Source organism: Chiloscyllium punctatum, chromosome 28 (genome assembly GCF_047496795.1).
Source record: "Chiloscyllium punctatum isolate Juve2018m chromosome 28, sChiPun1.3, whole genome shotgun sequence".
NCBI classification, from domain to species: Eukaryota; Metazoa; Chordata; class Chondrichthyes; order Orectolobiformes; family Hemiscylliidae; genus Chiloscyllium; species Chiloscyllium punctatum.
Window position 1 is genome coordinate 11,175,907 of NC_092766.1, and position 21,008 is coordinate 11,196,914.

General features: G+C 53.4%; 1 protein-coding gene across 1 annotated transcript in view; it reads right to left on the reverse strand.

Annotated features, from left to right (window-relative positions):
- ubqln4 (ubiquilin 4) overlaps positions 1-21,008 on the reverse strand; it is a 40,995-nt gene continuing 19,987 nt past the window's right edge. The window contains exons 6-11 of the mRNA XM_072548750.1: positions 10,859-11,075; positions 8,497-8,636; positions 6,367-6,450; positions 5,576-5,691; positions 4,266-4,488; positions 1-629 (exon numbers count right to left, since the gene is read on the reverse strand). Of these exons, the coding sequence (XP_072404851.1) occupies positions 477-629; positions 4,266-4,488; positions 5,576-5,691; positions 6,367-6,450; positions 8,497-8,636; positions 10,859-11,075 (933 nt within the window). The 3' untranslated portion in view covers positions 1-476. The remainder of the gene's footprint in view (positions 630-4,265; positions 4,489-5,575; positions 5,692-6,366; positions 6,451-8,496; positions 8,637-10,858; positions 11,076-21,008) is intronic.

Here is a 21,008-nt window from a genome sequence, read left to right on the forward strand (position 1 = left end):
CCGTTGGTAATTTTTTTTATGCTATGTTCACATTTTGATTTTTTGTTTTAAACCACTGGATCCAGGCTCTGATAGCAAATACAGAACACAGAAGCAAAGTGGGAGACGGGCGGGGTGGGGAAAACTAGGCCAACAAATGCTGTACAGCGTGTCAGTGTTTGTGTGTGTGTCTCTCTCTCTCTCTTCTATTGTTTTTTTTTTACAAGTCAACAGGACAAACAGTGTTGTTTTCAATTAAAGCCACTGGACGATACGTACTGTAAAAGGGTGGAGATGAGTTTTGAACGAGCTGTTGGTTTGTTGCTGTTTCCGGTGTGTTGTGTTTTGTATCACTGACTGAAAATGTCAGTTTACTATCCTCCTGCGGAGCCTGCTCTCCCGCTGCAGAATAAAATAAGGATGGTGGGAACACCAGAGGCAATGGGGAGGGGGAGGGGGAGGTGGGGAGTAGGGGTGGGGGGCTCTTCCTCCCGTGCTTAAGAAGGTTGTGAGCCCAGGAGTCTCTCGATAGCAGCATTTATGTCTCCTCCGGTGGCTATAAGCGCCTGAAGATTGGCCTCTCGGTTAATGAAACCCATGGCGCTGAGCTGCTCCAGTTGCTGCTGAAACCGCACTTCAGGATTTTGGACCTGCGAGGGGGTGAGGAGAGAAGGGACAAATCAGTAATGGCCTTTGTTTCACTGCAAGGCTCAGCAGCTTTGTGCACGATGGCCTGTTGCACACACGGGTAGTGACAGCTTGAGGATCCCAGACATAAGCCAGGTTTTTTTTTTAAAAAGAAGTTCATTCATGGGATGAGGGCATCGCTGGCCGGCCCTGCCTTTATTAGCCACATCATTCACCAGGGGGCAGCGAAGAATCAACTGCATCTGAGGGGAGGTGACTGCCTCATGGTATTATTGCTGAACTGTGAACTCAGAGAGCCAGGTCATGTTCTGAGGACCTGGGTGTGAATCCGGTTGTGGTAGAGGTAGGAGTTCAATTTAAAACAAAAAAAAATCTGCAAATGACAGACCCAACAATGCCCCATTTTTATTTTAAAATATAGAATCCCTACAGTGTGGAAACAGGCCCTTCGGCCCAACAAGTCCACACTGACCCTCTGAATATTACCCCACCCATATCCCCACTGTATTATGCTACATTTACCCCTGACCATTCCAACACATCCCTGAACGCTATGGGTAATTTAACATGGTCATTCACCTCACTTTTAGATTGTGGGAGGAAACCAGAGCACCCAGAGGAAACTCATACAGACACGGGGAGACCGTACAAGCTGCACACAGACGGTGACCCCAAGGTTGGAATTGAACCTGGGTCCCTGGCGACGTGACGCAGCGGTGCTAACCACTGAGCTGCACTGTTGATTGTCAGGGAAGACCCGTCAGGCTCAGTAATGCTCTTTAAGGAAGGATGCCACCATCCTTATGTGGGCAGGCCTACAGGTGGCTCCAGATCGACATCAATAGGGTTGGACTCCTACCTGCCCTTTGGGGATGGGCAATAAACCCTCGTTCCATGTGGGTCTGCAGTTCACGTCAGCCGGACCAGGTCAGGACAGCAGATTTCACTTCCAGTAGGACATCAGTGAATTCGATGGGTTAGTACAACAACTGACAGCCGTTACGGGGTCGCCATTAATGAGCTTTTCTCCCTCAAGACTTTTAAAACCAATGGAAATTCCACCAACTGCCGCAGTGGGATTCCAGAAGATGAGCCAGTGGTTCCAGGGAGCTGGTCCCAGTGACGTTACGACTGCATCACGTGTCAGGCGCTCACCACCGATTACACAGGACAAACGGTGGCCACCAGGAGCACCACAAACTCTGATTCTACTGACTATGCAATATTGGCTGAGGTGCTTGCTTTAACGCAATCATGTAAAGACCATACAATCTTTTATTTCTCTGCGTCTGGGATCATGGACTAAAATAGGACGACTCATCTGTTTTTTTTTTAAAAGCAAGGATTGCGGAAGGGATTTCTACACTTTTTAGAAGCTGCCAATACTCACTGTAAGTGATGTTGCTTGCTCAAACAGTGGGAGCAAGGTTATAGAGGAGTAGGCAGGGAGATTCGGCCGGCCACAGATAGCTGATTGGTCTGTGGAGCAGTGAAAGAACTTCTGCCTGCTAACAAGCAATGAGATTGGCTCTCAGGTCTGAATAGATTGAGGAGGGAGTGAACGATAGGGTCAGAGGCTTTCAGATCTCTGAAAAGGAATGAGCTGTCTTGTGTCTCTTCAGGAAAAAATTATCTCAAGAAAGCTGGCTTATTTCCCCCCCCCACCACGCCTCAGTTGCTGTAGAGTTCTGCTTTTCGCCAATAATGGGGAGGTTCTGGTGTTGGACTGGGGTGGACAAGGTTAAAAATCACAACCACCGGGTTATAGTCCAACAGGTCTATTTGGAAGTACAAGCGTTTGGATCACTGTTCCTTCGTCAGGTAGCTAGTTGACAACCTGATGAAGCAGCAGCACTCCAAAGCTTGTACTTACAAATAAACCTGTTGGACGAAAACCTGTTGTGGTGGGAGTTTTTTTTTTAAAACTCTAACCAATAAGTCAGAGACTGGGTAGGTTGCGAATCAGTTGTTCTGTGCCTCCTACAAGTCCGGACAAGCCAAAAAAAACCCAGCATCTCAGCAAACCTTGTGGGCAGGGAACATCGAACTTCCTTCCTAGAATTTCCCTCCACCTGTAACACCAATGTCTGCACGTGTGTAGGGGAGGATTTAGAGCTTTAACCACAGTTTCATGGCAACAAATTGTAATTGTTGACTTGCAGCTAAAGTATTTGTAATAACTTGTAGAATAGTAATTAAAAAATACAGGAATCTAGTCCGTGCTTTCTGTCAGTCATTGCCCATGAGACAGGAAATTAGGGAATTTGCTGTGCTTTTACAACATTATTAACTTTATGACGACACAAGGAATAACTGGGATTCATTTTAAGCATACGACTCCAATAAGACACTACAGTAAGAAAACCCTGCATCACCTTTTAATATTCAGTCACCTCCTGTGGACTTCAAGCCCTCTATGACCCGCGCCAAGTGTCAACTGTAGCCCCATGATCCTAAAATCCACTCACTCACATCACTTGTGAGTGGGGGTTCAAGCCCCACTCAAAAAGTCCCAGGTGACATAAAGGTGCAGCAGCAGTGGGACAGACTGGGCCCAGATAATGCTGGACATGTCAGATCAAAATGGGTGTCACAGTCTCCCAGAGGGAGTCAGGAGCACACGGTTCAAGCTACCCTTAGACAGGCAGTGGGGACAGCACCACACTGTGGGAGGTGTCACCCTGAACAGTTAAACTGGGGCCAACCCGCCTCGGGAGGTTATCACAGAATCCTGACAGTGTGGAAGCAGGCCATTCAGCCCCAATGAGTCTACACCAAACCTCCAAACAGTATCTCACCCAGAACCAACTCCCCCCAACCAAGCACATCCCTGGGCACTGTGGGACAATTTAGCATGGCCAATCCACCCTAACCTGCACATCTCTGGGCACTGTGGGACAATTTAGCATGGCCAATCCACCCTAACCTGCACATCCCTGGGCACTGTGGGACAATTTAGCATGGCCAATCCACCCTGACCTGCACATCCCTGGGCACTGTGGGACAATTTAGCATGGCCAATCCACCCTAACCTGCACATCCCTGGGCACTATGGGACAATTTAACATGGCCAATCCACCCTAACCTGCACATCCCTAGGCACTATGGGACAATTTAGCATGGCCAATCCACCCTAACCTGCACATCTTTGGTCTGTGGGAGGAAGCTGTAGCACCTGGAGGAAACACGCGCAGAGAATGTGCAAACTGCACAACAGACAGATGCCCGAGGGTGGAATGGAAGCTGGGTCCCTGGCACTGTGAGGCAGTGGTGCTAACAACTGCGCCACCACACCATATACAAGATCCAACAGTCAGAGCTATAAGAGCAGGTAAGCTCCAAAGCACTGGAAAGGTGTCTATCCCTCAACTAACATTCCTTTACAAGCACGTCGTTGGCTGTGGGCTCTTGCGGTATGTAGCTTGACTTGCTTTATTGTGCACGTTCTGCCTGCAATCACACTCCAATTATTCTACGCCAAGCTCTGTGGGGCATTGCAAAGCCATGGAATGCTACGTAAAGGCACATTTGGAGGGACACTTTGATTTGAGCCCCTTGCCTTGCAGGGTCCAGGGTGTGGCCTGACAATCAATCGCTGCACACTGTCGCCGCGTTCGGTTACAGGGAGCGCTCCTTACTTGAGTGTTAGCCCCCGCTAACATCTGTAACATCTGCTGCATCAGCTGCTGCTGGGGGTTGCTGGCCCCGGCCCCAGGCCCCGCGGAGGCCGGGCTCTCCGGACTGGTGCTGATGCCCCCGCTGCTCTGCGTGGTGGGTGCTGCCGCCGTCGTCGTGGCAGGCGTCGAGCCGCTGCCCAGACCCCCGAGGCCGCCCACAGAACCCGGAGCGGCGGGACTGAACCTGCGCGGGAAGAAACAAGACATCAAGCTCTTCAACGACCTGTCAGCCCACACACAGCATTTAATCCCTTGTGCCTAACTGCATCCTCCTTGAGAAAGTGGGAAGCCGTCATCTTGAACCACCGCAGGAGCTGTTCTGGGATTCTGACCCTGAAGGAACAGCCGAGTTAGGATTGTGCGTGTGTGGAGGCTCGGAGGGCAAGTGCACCCACGTATCTGTTGCCCTTGTCCTTCCAGGGGACGGAGGTCACGGGTTTGGAAGGAGACTTGGTGAGTTGCTGCAGTGTACCTTGGTAAAACTGAGCATCGGCAGTGGAGGGAAGGGGCTTGCAGATGTGGTGATAAAGTGTGGCGCTGGAAAAAGCGCAGCAGGTCAGGCAGCACCTGAGCAGCAAGAGTGCGTCAACGTTTCGGGGCATCCTGGTGAAGGGTTATGTGTGAAATGTCGACACTCTTGCTCCTCAGGTGCTGCCTGACCTGCTGCGCTTTTTCCAGCGCCACACTTTATCGCCTCCGACTTCTTCAGCATCTTTGTGGATGTGGTGCCAATCAAACGGGCTTTGTCCTGGATGGCTTTGAGTGTTGTTAGAGCTGCCCCCATCCAGGCGTGGACCACTTTGATGATGGGATGGGTGGTGGGTTACTCAGTGCAGGGCTCCCAGCCTCCGAGCTGCTCTTGCAGCCAGGGTGTGTTAACGGTGCCTGGTCAATGACAACCCCCAACCCAGTGAGTCAAGCAGTGCCACTCACTGCCATCACAATTAACACAGGCCATGGGGGTCTGTGGGTCACTTCCTCCCCTCCCCGGAGCAGCCCACTCTCTCCTCAGCCACACACCCGAGTCCCACAGTGCCCTCAGGAGAGTCAGAACCAATTTAAACGTGCAGGGGAAGGGTCTGCCGCTCTCCAGAGAAGCTGAGGCCGGGGGGGGGGGCAAGTGAGGCAGGGAGGGAGAAGGGTGCAATGGTTTTCCCTTCAGCTGGGTAGGGAAGCCTGGGGTTATCTCCAGAGGGTGGGACATAGAGAGCAGGTAGCTGGTGCCCGATTCGGGAGAGTCGCGTCTCTGTGCAGAGTGTGAGTGCCCTTACCCTGGCAGGAGTCCCGGTGCTTCGTTCTGCAGTGTCTGGAGTCCCTGCTGGATCTGCAGCAAGGCCTGCATGGCACGGGGGTTGGCCATTACCGACAGCACGTCAGGGTTCTGCATCTGGGAGAGAGCAAGCCGCTTTAGAGACACGAGCCAGGTCACTCTGCCCAGTGCAGCTGGACTTTGAAAGCACGCGCCGATGAGCCCTTGTCCCTCCCACTCCTTTCCCAAATCCTTCACCTATTCCTCCAACTCCAGCAGTCTCTGTTTGGAAGTTCCTCCTGAATCGGCTCCCTTTCAGGCAGCGTGTTCCAGATCACCACAACTCACTGCCTCAACGGAAAACATCCACGCATCTCACCCTGCTCCAATTCTCCTCACCGTGTCTCCCGGCCTCAACACTGTCCCCTCATCAAAGTCTCCCACGACAAGGACAGCATGGGGTTAGATGCAGAGTAAAACTTCCTCTACACTGCCCCAACCCCCCCACCCCCCCCCCCAATCAAACACACCCAGGACACAGACAGCACCGGGTTAGATACAGAGTAAAGCTCCTTCTACACTATCCCCAGATTGCTTTTCCCCAGTCCTCCCCAAGCTGAACACAAGCTTGCTGTTTTAGGGATGGGCTTCCTGACTGTGCTGGTTTTATGCAGTGTGTCCCCGTCTCCCCCAGAGTGCCCTGACACTCTGTTGACAGCGAGCTGCGGCAGAAGGCCCTCGGCTGCTCTAAGGGCTGAGCCAGACGGCGGCTGGACAAGTGCTGCCTGAACAGTGGCTGGGAACGAGCTTTACCTGCTGCAAGAAGACAGGCATCTGGAGGCGGAGCTGATCCTGCAGCTGTGTGTTGCCAGCAAACAAGGGGTTATTCATCAAGATCTACAGGAAGGAACGAGGGGGGAATCGTTAGGGAAGAGAGTTACAGCAGCCATTCATACGCACACAGGAAGGATGGGGAGGGACAGGGGGGAGTCATTAGAGACGACACGTTACACAAGCCACACGCACTGACACAGAGACCCTATGAACCCACAAGTGCATGAACAAAAGAAGCAGGTTGCCTGAATAAATTTAGGGCCGAATGGTCTCTCTCAGCTTGGGGAGAGGATAAAAAGTAAATCACTTGTCCCAGCGAGGCAGCACCACAGACATTGTGTTGTGTGGTCCTGGGATTTACATGGAATATTCTTCACAATGAAACGGTGCAGAGTCGCAGTTAGAGACTGCAGTGCTGTTCCCGCCCATCCTGGCAGAAAGTGGGCATCTGCTAATGTCGTACTTTCCCATCAGGACAGCAGTGCAGCCCTTCCTGACCATGGGCGATGTAACGAGAGGAAGTGACATTCACGACATCGACAAGTGCAAATAAAGCTTGCAGCCAACAGCCCCTCTGCACGGTAACCAACGGGGGGGGGGGGGGTGTGTGTGTGTGTGTGTGGCATCACAATGAGGTTATGCAAAAAGGGATAGCAGAGGTGGTAGCTGTCTGCTCAGGCTGACCCGCACAACGTGCAGCCAAAGAGTGGGGTGCTGGAAAAGCACAGACGGACAGGGAGCATCGAAGGAGGAGAGTCGACGTCTCGGGCATAAAACCTACAACGTGTAGCCGAGGTCAGCAGACACCATCATCTCCTGGGACCTGTCCAAAGGACGAAGAGAAAGTGACTGGAAAACGCACAGACCCTGTCCCCTTAACAGGGTGAAGGCAGCCTTCTGCATGACGTTTGACACACCGTGCTAGACCAGACAATACTTCTTACAGGGAAGCTGCAGAGAGGGGGGTTCTCCCCTTGCCCCACCTGCTCCAGCTTGGAGGACAGTCTAGAATAAGGGGACGGGGGTCTCAGGATAAGGGGGCGGCCGTGTAGGACTGAGACAAGGAGGAATCGAGCTCGGTGAATCTTCGGAGCTCTCCAGAGCAAAGGGCTGTGGGTGGCTCAGCCGTCAAGTGTATTCATGACAGAGATTGATCAGACTTCTCGATTATGCTTTTTCCTTTTTAAACTAGCATTAACCACCAGTAAAAAAACAGTGTACCCAACTGAGTACTTACAAGCAAAGCCCCTATGGACAATGCAGAGCATCGAAGGAGAGCAGGAAGGGACCAAATGAAAATGGAGTTAGAAGGAGTAATAAAGCTCTGTATTGCCTGTGGTGCCCACCTCTCTCTAAAGGCATTGATGAACAACGCTCCTTCTGTAAGGACACCCAGGCATGAACATAACCATTGGAGGGTTACGCCCACAACTCTCATAAACATGTTCCATAGCGCCACAAAACATACAGTTGGGCTGGGAGTCTGCGGTAACGGGCAACAGCCACTAGCCCAGGTCCCCAATGGCAAATGGGAGGACGCCCACATACAGCGTGCTCATTGGGGATCCCCACCATCCGGTGCCGAGTTAGCAGGCCGTGTCCAGACAGATTCCGGCAGACCCGATATTGGGGATATCGAGGGGGTGGTGCATGGAAAGGGGCAGGCGCTGAGTTGGACGATCAGCTACAATCAAACTGAACGGTGGAGCAGGCTCGAGGGGGCGAACAGTCCCCTGAAGTAGACAGTTCAGGGGGCATCCAAACAGGGAGACCAGTTCACGTTCCCAGCACCTCGTCGGCCGACTACTGGGAAAACCCAAGGAGCAGGCAGCCCAGAGGGGGGGCCGCTCAGGGCTGTGTTGGACTGTGGGAATAACTGGGTGTGTCTCTCTCTCTTAAAAAGAGCTGGGATGGAGATGACCGGCCGAATGGCCTCCTCCTGAGCCGGATGCACTGCTCTTGACAGAGGACTTTGCCTTGACCTTCAGGCGCACATCATTCTCTCAGATCCCGCACACACCCCGCTCCAGGCCCCTGAAGGTTTGCCTGATGGTGGTAGCATATTGGGGAACAGGCTCCAGCCTCGTCACTGGCCGAGTGACCCACTACCTGTGAGGCGAGGTCAGGGTTCTGCGAAAGCGACTGCATCATGCTCCTCATATACGGTGCCGAAAGCATGTTCTGTATTAGCTGTGGGTTCTCCGAGATCTGCTGCATTAGGCTCTGCATCCCCGGGCTGTTGAACATTCCTGGGTGGGGGGAAAGAGAACAGACATAGAAAAATTAACAAGAAACAAGGCAGGGGCGCTCGAGAGTGCTGACGGCCACTTCTGGTCAAACTGCGCCGTCAAACCCCCAAAAAGATTGCTAGAAGCTGCCACCTCCCACAATAGGGGACACAAACCACGCCCCTCCTTCCAACGCTCACCGCAGAAGACGATCACACTCAACCAATAGACAATAGATGCAGGAGTAGGCCATTCAGCCCTTCAAGCCTGCACCGCCATTCAATATGATCATGGCTGATCATTCCTAATCCGTATCCTGTTCCAGCCTTATCTCCATAACCCTTGACTCCACTATCTTTAAGAGCTCTATCCAATTCTTTCTTAAATGAATCCAGAGACTGGGCCTCCACTGCCCTCTGGGGCAGAGCATTCCACCACCAGAGAAAAGAATTCTCCTCACTTAAATGGGAGACCACAACCCCCAACCTCACCGCCACCCCCCTCCCCAGGCAGTGCATTCCAGAATCCCATCACCATTGAGTGAAAAAGTATTTTGCCAAACCCCTTTTGAATTTGCTGCCCGTTATTCTAAAACTAGCCTATCACGATTGACCCCTCAACCAAGGGGAACAGCTGTTCTCTCTTCACCCTGTCCATACCCCTCATAATTATAATACACCACAATCATGTCCCCCACCTTAGTCTTCTCTGCTCTGAAGAAAACAATCCAAGATATCTAGCCTTTCCTTATAGCTCAGTTTCTCCATCCCAGGCAACATCCTGGTGAACCTCCTCTGTACCCTGAGTGCTATCACATCGCTCCTGGAGCGAGGTTGGCAGAACTGCAGACAGTACTCCAGCTGCAGCCTGACCAACGCTCTGTACAACTTCGACATTACCTCCTTGCTCAAATACTCGATGCCATGACTGATGAAATGGTCTCCCACGTGCCTTAATTATCCTATTCACGTGACTTAGGGATCCGTGAACAATTACTGTGCTAGAGACAGCAGCTTTTCTGAGCTGACATGCCCTCAGACACCAAAAGGACACCAGGTAAGATTTCCCCACATCTGCTGCCCACCCCACGATAACGGGAGCCAGAACCAGACTCGAGCAGTACAGGCCTGGGTCCTCCTCAAGCTGTCTGCCTTTATGAACACAGCACGAGCTGCCCAGTAGCGAATCGGTAAATACTCTCTTCACGAGCTCCTTTCTGCTCACCCAGCGGCTCTCACCAAACACCCACCCCATTGAAATGGGGCATGTGAGTTAGGACAAGCAAATGGCTGAGACCCTGAAGGGCCTGTATTGTGCTGTACTGTTCTATAACAGGCAGTGAGTGGCCATTCCTCACACTTGCGTTTGCAAAGCTCCTCCCATCACACTGTACTTGCACATCCTCTGGAGGCCAGCTGAGGCACTGCACCAGCCAGCACCAGGAAGTGAACAACCTTTGCAGGGAAGTTTGCAGTGACAGAGAGACCAGGAGGCAGGTGATTTTCTGCAATCTGAGGAAAATATATCACAAGGAAAAATCTGCAGGGATGAGCCACTGTGTAGGGCAAGGATTAAATACTGTCAACAATAAACAGGGAGCTTTAGTTCCTCTGCACTTTCCTTTTCCTCGAACTGTTTAACAATAACACCACAGTGGAGCTTTACTCTGTACCTAATGTCATGCGATCCCTGTCCCAGGAGTGCTTGATTGGGCGTGGGTGGGGAAGCTTTAACCTGTATCTAACACCGTGCTGTCCCTGTCTTGGGAGTGTCTGATGGGGACAGTGTAGAGGCAGCTTTACTCTGGATCTCACCCCGTGCTGTCCCTGCCCTGGGAGTGAGAGTTGAGGACAGAATACAGGAAGTTATATTCTGTATCTAAACAAATGCTGTCCCTGTTCTGGGAGTGTCTGATGGGCACATTGTAGAGGTAGCTTTTCATTGTATCTAATTTCATGCCATCCCTGTCCTGAGAGTTTTGATGGGGAACAGTGTAGAGGCAGCTTTACTCTGAATCTAACCCTGTGCTGTCCCTGCCCGGGGAGAGAGAGATGGAAACAGCACACAGGAAGTTTTATTCTGTATCTAACCAAATGCTGTCCCTGTTCTGGGAATATTATTTGATGGGTCACAGTGGGCTGAACAGAAATTGTGTGAATTAAGATGAGGAATACAGGCATTTAACGAATCCCCTTCACGGTTTCACAGGGAGCTCAAGGCGGAGGCCACCTGTATTTACGTACCATTTCCTAGGGATCCTGCGTTGATACCGAAAGGGTTCGATACAGGCTGTGTCGTCTGGTTTGTGCTGTTCCCTCCATCACTACCTGAGCCGGTAGCTGGGGAGGCCGGTGAGGTTGGCACCCAGGGATTCGGTAAAGGTTCTCTGTTCTCTGTTCGGGACGGCTGGGCATTGCTGTCAGAACCTCCACCCAATGCTGTGAACGGGTTACCGCCAAACTGGAGAAAGGCAAAATACAAAAAATGAAGAGAGGACATTGTATCGGGAGTCGGGATCCTGCATCAATTAGGTCAGGGAACGTAAAGAACATCCGTACAACCCCTTCAGTGAAAGCAGCACAATCATTCCAATGGGAAGTGGAAAGGGCAAAAAGCTCAAGAGGGTTTAAAAACACATTAACATCTTGAAACTGATCCTAATTAAGCACAATACAGCATCTACATATCATGTTATCACAGTGAGAGACCCGTCCCCACCAGTACTGTATCCCAGTGTTACACAGGGACAGACCCGTCCCCACCAGTACTGTACCCCAGTGTTACACAGGGACAGACCCGTCCCCACCAGTACTGTACCCAGGTGTTATACAGGGACAGACCCGTCCCCACCAGTACTGTACCCCAGTGTTATACAGGGACAGACCCGTCCACACCAGTACTGTACCCCAATGTTATACAGAGACAGACCCGTCCACACCAGTACTGTACCCCAGCGTTATACAGGGACAGACCCGTCCCCACCAGTACTGTACCCCAGTGTTACACAGGGACAGACCCGTCCCCACCAGTACTGTACCCCAGTGTTACACAGGGACAGACCCGCCCCCACCAGTACTGTACCCCGGTGTTACACAGGGACAGACCCGTCCCCACCAGTACTGTACCCAGGTGTTATACAGGGACAGACCCGTCCCCACCAGTACTGTACCCAGGTGTTATACAGGGACAGACCCGTCCACACCAGTACTGTACCCCAATGTTATACAGAGACAGACCCGTCCCCCCCAGTACTGTACCCAGGTGTTATACAGGGACAGACCCGTCCCCACCAGTACTGTACCCCAGTGTTATACAGGGACAGACCCGTCCACACCAGTACTGTACCCCAGCGTTATACAGGGACAGACCCGTCCCCACCAGTACTGTACCCAGGTGTTATACAGGGACAGACCCGTCCCCACCAGTACTGTACCCCAGTGTTATACAGGGACAGACCCGTCCACACCAGTACTGTACCCCAGTGTTATAAAGGGACAGACCCGTCCCCACCAGTACTGTACCCCAGTGTTATACAGGGACAGACCCGTCCCCACCAGTACTGTACCCCAGTGTTATACAGGGACAGACCCGTCCACACCAGTACTGTATTCCCAGTGTTACACAGGGACAGACCGGTCCCCACCAGTACTGTACCCAGGTGTTATACAGTGACAGACCCGTCACCCCCAGTACTGTACCCCAGTGTTATACAGGGACAGACCCGTCCCCCCCAGTACTGTACCCCAGTGTTATACAGGGACAGACCTGTCCCCACCAGTACTGTACCCAGGTGTTATACAGTGACAGACCCGTCACCCCCAGTACTGTACCCCAGTGTTATACAGGGACAGACCTGTCCCCACCAGTACTGTACCCCAGTGTTGGACAGGGACATACCCGTCCCCACCAGTACTGTACCGCAGTGTTATACAGGGACAGACCCGTCCCCACCAGTACTGTACCCCAGTGTTGGACAGGAACATACCCGTCCCCACCAGTACTGTACCCCAGTGTTATACAGAGACAGACCCGTCCCCACCAGTACTGTACCCCAGTGTTGGACAGGGACATACCCGTCCCCACCAGTACTGTACCCCAGTGTTATACAGAGACAGACCCGTCCCCACTAGTACTGTACCCCAGTGTTATGCAGGGACAGACCCGTCCCCACCAGTACTGTACCCCAGTGTTATACACGGACAGACCCATCTCCACCAGTACTGTACCCCAGTGTTATACAGGGACAGACCCGTCCCCACCAGTACTGTACCCCAGTGTTATACAGTGACAGACCCTTCCCCACCTGTACTGTACCCCAGTGTTATACAGGGACACACCCGTCCCCACCAGTACTGTACCCCAGTGTTATACAGGGACAGACCAGTTTCCACCAGTACTGTACCCCAGTGTGATACAGGGACAGAACCGCCCCCACCAGTACTGTACCTCAGTAGTATACAAGGACAGACCCGTCCCCACCAGTACTTTACCCCAGTGTTATACAGGGACAGTCCCTGTCCCCACCAGTACTGTACCCCAGTGTTATACAGGGACAGACCCGTCCCCACCAGTACTGCACCCCAGTGTTATACAGAGACACACCCATCCCCACCAGACATCTACCCCAGTGTTGTACGGAAACAGACCAGCTCCCACCTGTACTGTACCCCCAGTGTTATACAGTGACAGACCCGTCCCCACCAGTACCGTACCCCAGTGTTATACAGGTACAGGCCCGTCCCCACCAGTACTGTACCCCAGTGTTATACAGAGACACACCCATCCCCAACAGGACTGTATTCCCAGTGTTATACAGGGACAGACCCATACCCACCAGTACTGTACCCCAGTATTATACAGGGACAGACCCGTCCCCACCAGTACTGTACCCCAGTGTTATACACGGACAGACCAATCTCCACCAGTACTGTACCCCAGTGTTATACAGGGACAGACCCATCCCCACCAGTACCGTATCCCAGTGTTATACAGAGACAGACCCATACCCACCAGTACTGTACCCCAGTATTATACAGGGACATACCCGTCCCCACCAGTCCTCTACCCCAGTGTTGTACAGAAACAGACCAGCTCCCACCAGTACTGTACCCCCAGTGTTATACAGTGACAGACCCGCCCCCACCAGTACTGTACCCCAGTGTTATACAGGGACAGACCCGTTCCCACCAGTACTGTATCCCAGTGTTACACAGGGACAGACCCGTCCCCACCAGTACTGTACCCCAGTGTTATACAGGGACAGACCCATACCCACCAGTACTGTACCCCAGTTTTATACAGGGACAGACCCGTCCCCACCAGTTCTGCACCCCAGTGTTATACAAACAGACCTGTCCCCACCAGTACTGTACCCCAGTGTTATACAGGGACAGATCCAGCCCCACCAGTACTGTACCCCAGTGTTTTTTACAGGGACAGACCCGTCCCCACCAGTACTGTACCCCACAGTTATACAGGGACAGACCCGTCCTCACCAGGACTGTCCCCCAGTGTTATACAGGGACAGACCCATACCCACCAGTACTGTACCCCAGTGTTATACAGGGACAGTCCCTGTCCCCACCAGTACTGTACCCCAGTGTTATACAGGGACAGACCCACCCCCACCGGTACAGTACCCCAGTGTTATACAGAGACAGACCCATACCCACCAGTACTGTACCCCAGTGTTATACCAACAGACCCATACCCACCAGTACTGTACCCCAGTGTTATACAGGGACAGACCCATACCCACCAGTACTGTACCCCAGTGTTATACAGGGACAGACCCGTCCCCACCAGTACTGTACCCCAGTATTATACAGGGACAGACCCGTCCCCACCAGTACTGTACCCCAGTGTTATACAGGGACACACCCGTCCCCACCAGTACTGTACCCCAGTGTTATACAGGGACAGACCCGTTTCCACCAGTACTGTACCCCAGTGTGATACAGGGACAGACCCGCCCCCACCAGTACTGTACCTCAGTCGTATACAAGGACAGACCCGTCCCCACCAGTGCTGTACCCCAGTGTTATACGACTCACCTGTCCCCACCAGTACTGTACCCCAGTGTTATACAAACAGACCCGTCCCCACCAGTACTGCACCCCAGTGTTATACAGAGACACACCCATCCCCACCAGTCCTCTACCCCAGTGTTGTACTGAAACAGACCAGCTCCCACCAGTACTGTACCCCCAGTGTTATACAGTGACAGACCCGTCCCCACCAGTACCGTACCCCAGTGTTATACAGGGACAGGCCCGTCCCCACCAGTACTGCACCCCAGTGTTATACAGAGACACACCCATCCCCACCAGTCCTCTACCCCAGTGTTGTACAGAAACAGACCAGCTCCCACCAGTACTGTACCCCCAGTGTTATACAGTGACAGATCCGTCCCCACCAGTACTGTACCCAGGTGTTATACAGTGACAGACCCGTCCCCACCAGTACTGTACCCAGGTGTTATACAGGGACAGACCCGTCCCCACCAGTACTGTACCCCAGTGTTATACAGGGACAGATCCGGCCCCACCAGTACTGTACCCCAGTGTTATACAGGGACAGACCCGTCCCCACCAGTACTGTACCCCAGTGTTATACAGGGACAGACCCGTCCCCACCAGGACTGTACCCCAGTGTTATACAGTGACAGACCCGTCCCCACCAATACTGTACCCCAGTGTTATACAGGGACAGTCCCGGCCCCACCAGTAATGTACCCTTGTGTTATACAGGGACAGACCCGTCCCCACCAGTACTGTACCCCAGTCTTATACGACAGACCTGTCCCCACCAGTACTGTACCCCAGTGTTGCACAGAAACAGACCAGCTCCCACCAGTACTGTACCCCCAGTGTTATACAGTGACAGACCCGTCCCCACCAGTACCGTACCCCAGTGTTATACAGTGACAGACCCGTCCCCACCAGTACCGTACCCCAGTGTTATACAGGGACAGACCCGTCCCCACCAGTACTGTACACCAGTGTTGTACAGGGACAGACCAGTCCCCACCAGGACTGTACCCCAGTGTTATACAGGGACAGACCTGTCCCCACCGGGACTGTACCCTAGTGTTATACAGGGACAGACCCGTCCCCACCAGTACTGTACCCCAGTGTTATAGAGGGACAGACCCGGCCCCACCGGTACTGTACCCCAGTGTTATACAGGGACAGACCCGTCCCCACCAGTACTGTACCCAGGTGTTATACAGGGACAGACCCGTCCCCACCAGTACTGTACCCCAGTGTTAGACAGGGACAGACCCGTCCCCACCAGTACTGTACCCAGGTGTTATACAGTGACAGACCCGTCACCTCCAGTACTGTACCCCAGTGTTATACAGGGACAGACCCGTCCCCACCAGTACTGTACCCCAGCGTTATACAGGGACCGACCCGTCCCCACCAGTACTGTACCCAGGTGTTATACAGGGACAGACCCGTCCCCACCAGTACTGTACCCCAGTGTTATACAGGGACAGACCCGTCCCCACCAGTACTGTACCCCAGTGTTATACAGGGACAGACCCGTCCCCACCAGTACTGTACCAAGGTGTTATACAGAGACAGACACGTCCCCACCAGTACTGTACCCCAGTGTTATACAGGGACAGACCCGTCCACACCAGTACTGTACCCCAGTGTTATAAAGGGACAGACCCGTCCCCACCAGTACTGTACCCCAGTGTTATACAGGGACAGACCCGTCCCCACCAGTACTGTACCCCAGTGTTATACAGGGACAGACCCGTCCACACCAGTACTGTATTCCCAGTGTTACACAGGGACAGACCGGTCCCCACCAGTACTGTACCCAGGTGTTATACAGTGACAGACCCGTCACCCCCAGTACTGTACCCCAGTGTTATACAGGGACAGACCCGTCCCCCCCAGTACTGTACCCCAGTGTTATACAGGGACAGACCTGTCCCCACCAGTACTGTACCCAGGTGTTATACAGTGACAGACCCGTCACCCCCAGTACTGTACCCCAGTGTTATACAGGGACAGACCTGTCCCCACCAGTACTGTACCCCAGTGTTATACAAACAGACCTGTCCCCACCAGTACTGTACCCCAGTGTTATACAGGGACAGATCCAGCCCCACCAGTACTGTACCCCAGTGTTTTTTACAGGGACAGACCCGTCCCCACCAGTACTGTACCCCACAGTTATACAGGGACAGACCCGTCCCCACCAGTACTGTACCCCAGTGTTATACAGGGACAGACCCGTCCCCACCAGTACTGTACCCCAGTGTTATACAGGGACAGACCCGTCCACACCAGTACTGTACCCCAGTGTTATACAGGGACAGACCCGTCCCCACCAGTACTGTACCCAGGTGTTATACAGGGACAGACCCGTCCCCACCAGTACTGTACCCCAGTGTTATACAGGGACAGACCCGTCCACACCAGTACTGTATTCCCAGTGTTACACAGGGACAGACCGGTCCCCACCAGTACTGTACCCAGGTGTTATACAGTGACAGACCCGTCACCCTCAGTACTGTACCCCAGTGTTATACAGGGACAGACCCGTCCCCCCCAGTACTGTACCCCAGTGTTATACAGGGACAGACCTGTCCCCACCAGTACTGTACCCCAGTGTTATACAGAGAGACCCGTCCCCACCAGTACTGTACCGCAGTGTTATACAGGGACAGACCCGTCCCCACCAGTACTGTACCCCAGTGTTATACAGAGACAGACCCGTCCCCACCAGTACTGTACCCCAGTGTTGGACAGGGACATACCCGTCCCCACCAGTACTGTACCCCAGTGTTATACAGAGACAGACCCGTCCCCACCAGTACTGTACCCCAGTGTTGGACAGGGACATACCCGTCCCCACCAGTACTGTACCCCAGTGTTATACAGAGACAGACCCGTCCCCACTAGTACTGTACCCCAGTGTTATGCAGGGACAGACCCGTCCCCACCAGTACTGTACCCCAGTGTTATACATGGACAGACCCATCTCCACCAGTACTGTACCCCAGTGTTATACAGGGACAGACCCGTCGCCACCAGTACTGTACCCCAGTGTTATACAGTGACAGACCCTTCCCCACCTGTACTGTACCCCAGTGTTATACAGGGACACACCCGTCCCCACCAGTACTGTACCCCAGTGTTATACAGGGACAGACCAGTTTCCACCAGTACTGTACCCCAGTGTGATACAGGGACAGAACCGCCCCCACCAGTACTGTACCTCAGTAGTATACAAGGACAGACCCGTCCCCACCAGTACTTTACCCCAGTGTTATACAGGGACAGTCCCTGTCCCCACCAGTACTGCACCCCAGTGTTATACAGGGACAGTCCCTGTCCCCACTAGTTCTGTACCCCAGTGTTATACAGGGACAGACCCGTCCCCACCAGTACTGCACCCCAGTGTTATACAGAGACACACCCATCCCCACCAGACCTCTACCCCAGTGTTGTACAGAAACAGACCAGCTCCCACCTGTACTGTACCCCAGTATTATACAGGGACAGACCCGTCCCCACCAGTACTGTACCCCAGTGTTATACACGGACAGACCAATCTCCACCAGTACTGTACCCCAGTGTTATACAGGGACAGACCCATCCCCACCAGTACTGTACCCCAGTGTTATACAGGGACAGACCCGTCCCCACCAGTACTGTACCCCAGTATTATACAGGGACAGACCCGTCCCCACCAGTACTGTACCCCAGTGTTTTACAGGGACACACCCGTCCCCACCAGTACTGTACCCCAGTGTTATACAGGGACAGACCCGTTTCCACCAGTACTGTACCCCAGTGTGATACAGGGACAGACCCGCCCCCACCAGTACTGTACCTCAGTCGTATACAAGGACAGACCCGTCCCCACCAGTGCTGTACCCCAGTGTTATACGACTCACCTGTCCCCACCAGTACTGTACCCCAGTGTTATACAAACAGACCCGTCCCCACCAGTACTGCACCCCAGTGTTATACAGAGACACACCCATCCCCACCAGTCCTCTACCCCAGTGTTGTACTGAAACAGACCAGCTCCCACCAGTACTGTACCCCCAGTGTTATACAGTGACAGACCCGTCCCCACCAGTACCGTACCCCAGTGTTATACAGGGACAGGCCCGTCCCCACCAGTACTGCACCCCAGTGTTATACAGAGACACACCCATCCCCACCAGTCCTCTACCCCAGTGTTGTACAGAAACAGACCAGCTCCCACCAGTACTGTACCCCCAGTGTTATACAGTGACAGATCCGTCCCCACCAGTACTGTACCCAGGTGTTATACAGTGACAGACCCGTCCCCACCAGTACTGTACCCAGGTGTTATACAGGGACAGACCCGTCCCCACCAGTACTGTACCCCAGTGTTATACAGGGACAGATCCGGCCCCACCAGTACTGTACCCCAGTGTTATACAGGGACAGACCCGTCCCCACCAGTACTGTACCCCAGTGTTATACAGGGACAGACCCGTCCCCACCAGGACTGTACCCCAGTGTTATACAGTGACAGACCCGTCCCCACCAATACTGTACCCCAGTGTTATACAGGGACAGTCCCGGCCCCACCAGTAATGTACCCTTGTGTTATACAGGGACAGACCCGTCCCCACCAGTACTGTACCCCAGTCTTATACGACAGACCTGTCCCCACCAGTACTGTACCCCAGTGTTGCACAGAAACAGACCAGCTCCCACCAGTACTGTACCCCCAGTGTTATACAGTGACAGACCCGTCCCCACCAGTACCGTACCCCAGTGTTATACAGTGACAGACCCGTCCCCACCAGTACCGTACCCCAGTGTTATACAGGGACAGACCCGTCCCCACCAGTACTGTACACCAGTGTTGTACAGGGACAGACCAGTCCCCACCAGGACTGTACCCCAGTGTTATACAGGGACAGACCTGTCCCCACCGGGACTGTACCCTAGTGTTATACAGGGACAGACCCGTCCCCACCAGTACTGTACCCCAGTGTTATAGAGGGACAGACCCGGCCCCACCGGTACTGTACCCCAGTGTTATACAGGGACAGACCCGTCCCCACCAGTACTGTACCCAGGTGTTATACAGGGACAGACCCGTCCCCACCAGTACTGTACCCCAGTGTTAGACAGGGACAGACCCGTCCCCACCAGTACTGTACCCAGGTGTTATACAGTGACAGACCCGTCACCTCCAGTACTGTACCCCAGTGTTATACAGGGACAGACCCGTCCCCACCAGTACTGTACCCCAGCGTTATACAGGGACCGACCCGTCCCCACCAGTACTGTACCCAGGTGTTATACAGGGACAGACCCGTCCCCACCAGTACTGTACCCCAGTGTTATACAGGGACAGACCCGTCCCCACCAGTACTGTACCCCAGTGTTATACAGGGACAGACCCGTCCCCACCAGTACTGTACCAAGGTGTTATACAGAGACAGACACGTCCCCACCAGTACTGTACCCCAGTGTTATACAGGGACAGACCCGTCCACACCAGTACTGTACCCCAGTGTTATAAAGGGACAGACCCGTCCCCACCAGTACTGTACCCCAGTGTTATACAGGGACAGACCCGTCCCCACCAGTACTGTACCCCAGTGTTATACAGGGACAGACCCGTCCACACCAGTACTGTATTCCCAGTGTTACACAGGGACAGACCGGTCCCCACCAGTACTGTACCCAGGTGTTATACAGTGACAGACCCGTCACCCCCAGTACTGTACCCCAGTGTTATACAGGGACAGACCCGTCCCCCCCAGTACTGTACCCCAGTGTTATACAGGGACAGACCTGTCCCCACCAGTACTGTACCCAGGTGTTATACAGTGACAGACCCGTCACCCCCAGTACTGTACCCCAGTGTTATACAGGGACAGACCTGTCCCCACCAGTACTGTACCCCAGTGTTATACAAACAGACCTGTCCCCACCAGTACTGTACCCCAGTGTTATACAGGGACAGATCCAGCCCCACCAGTACTGTACCCCAGTGTTTTTTACAGGGACAGACCCGTCCCCACCAGTACTGTACCCCACAGTTATACAGGGACAGACCCGTCCCCACCAGTACTGTACCCCAGTGTTATACAGGGACAGACCCGTCCCCACCAGTACTGTACCCCAGTGTTATACAGGGACAGACCCGTCCACACCAGTACTGTACCCCAGTGTTATACAGGGACAGACCCGTCCCCACCAGTACTGTACCCAGGTGTTATACAGGGACAGACCCGTCCCCACCAGTACTGTACCCCAGTGTTATACAGGGACAGACCCGTCCACACCAGTACTGTATTCCCAGTGTTACACAGGGACAGACCGGTCCCCACCAGTACTGTACCCAGGTGTTATACAGTGACAGACCCGTCAC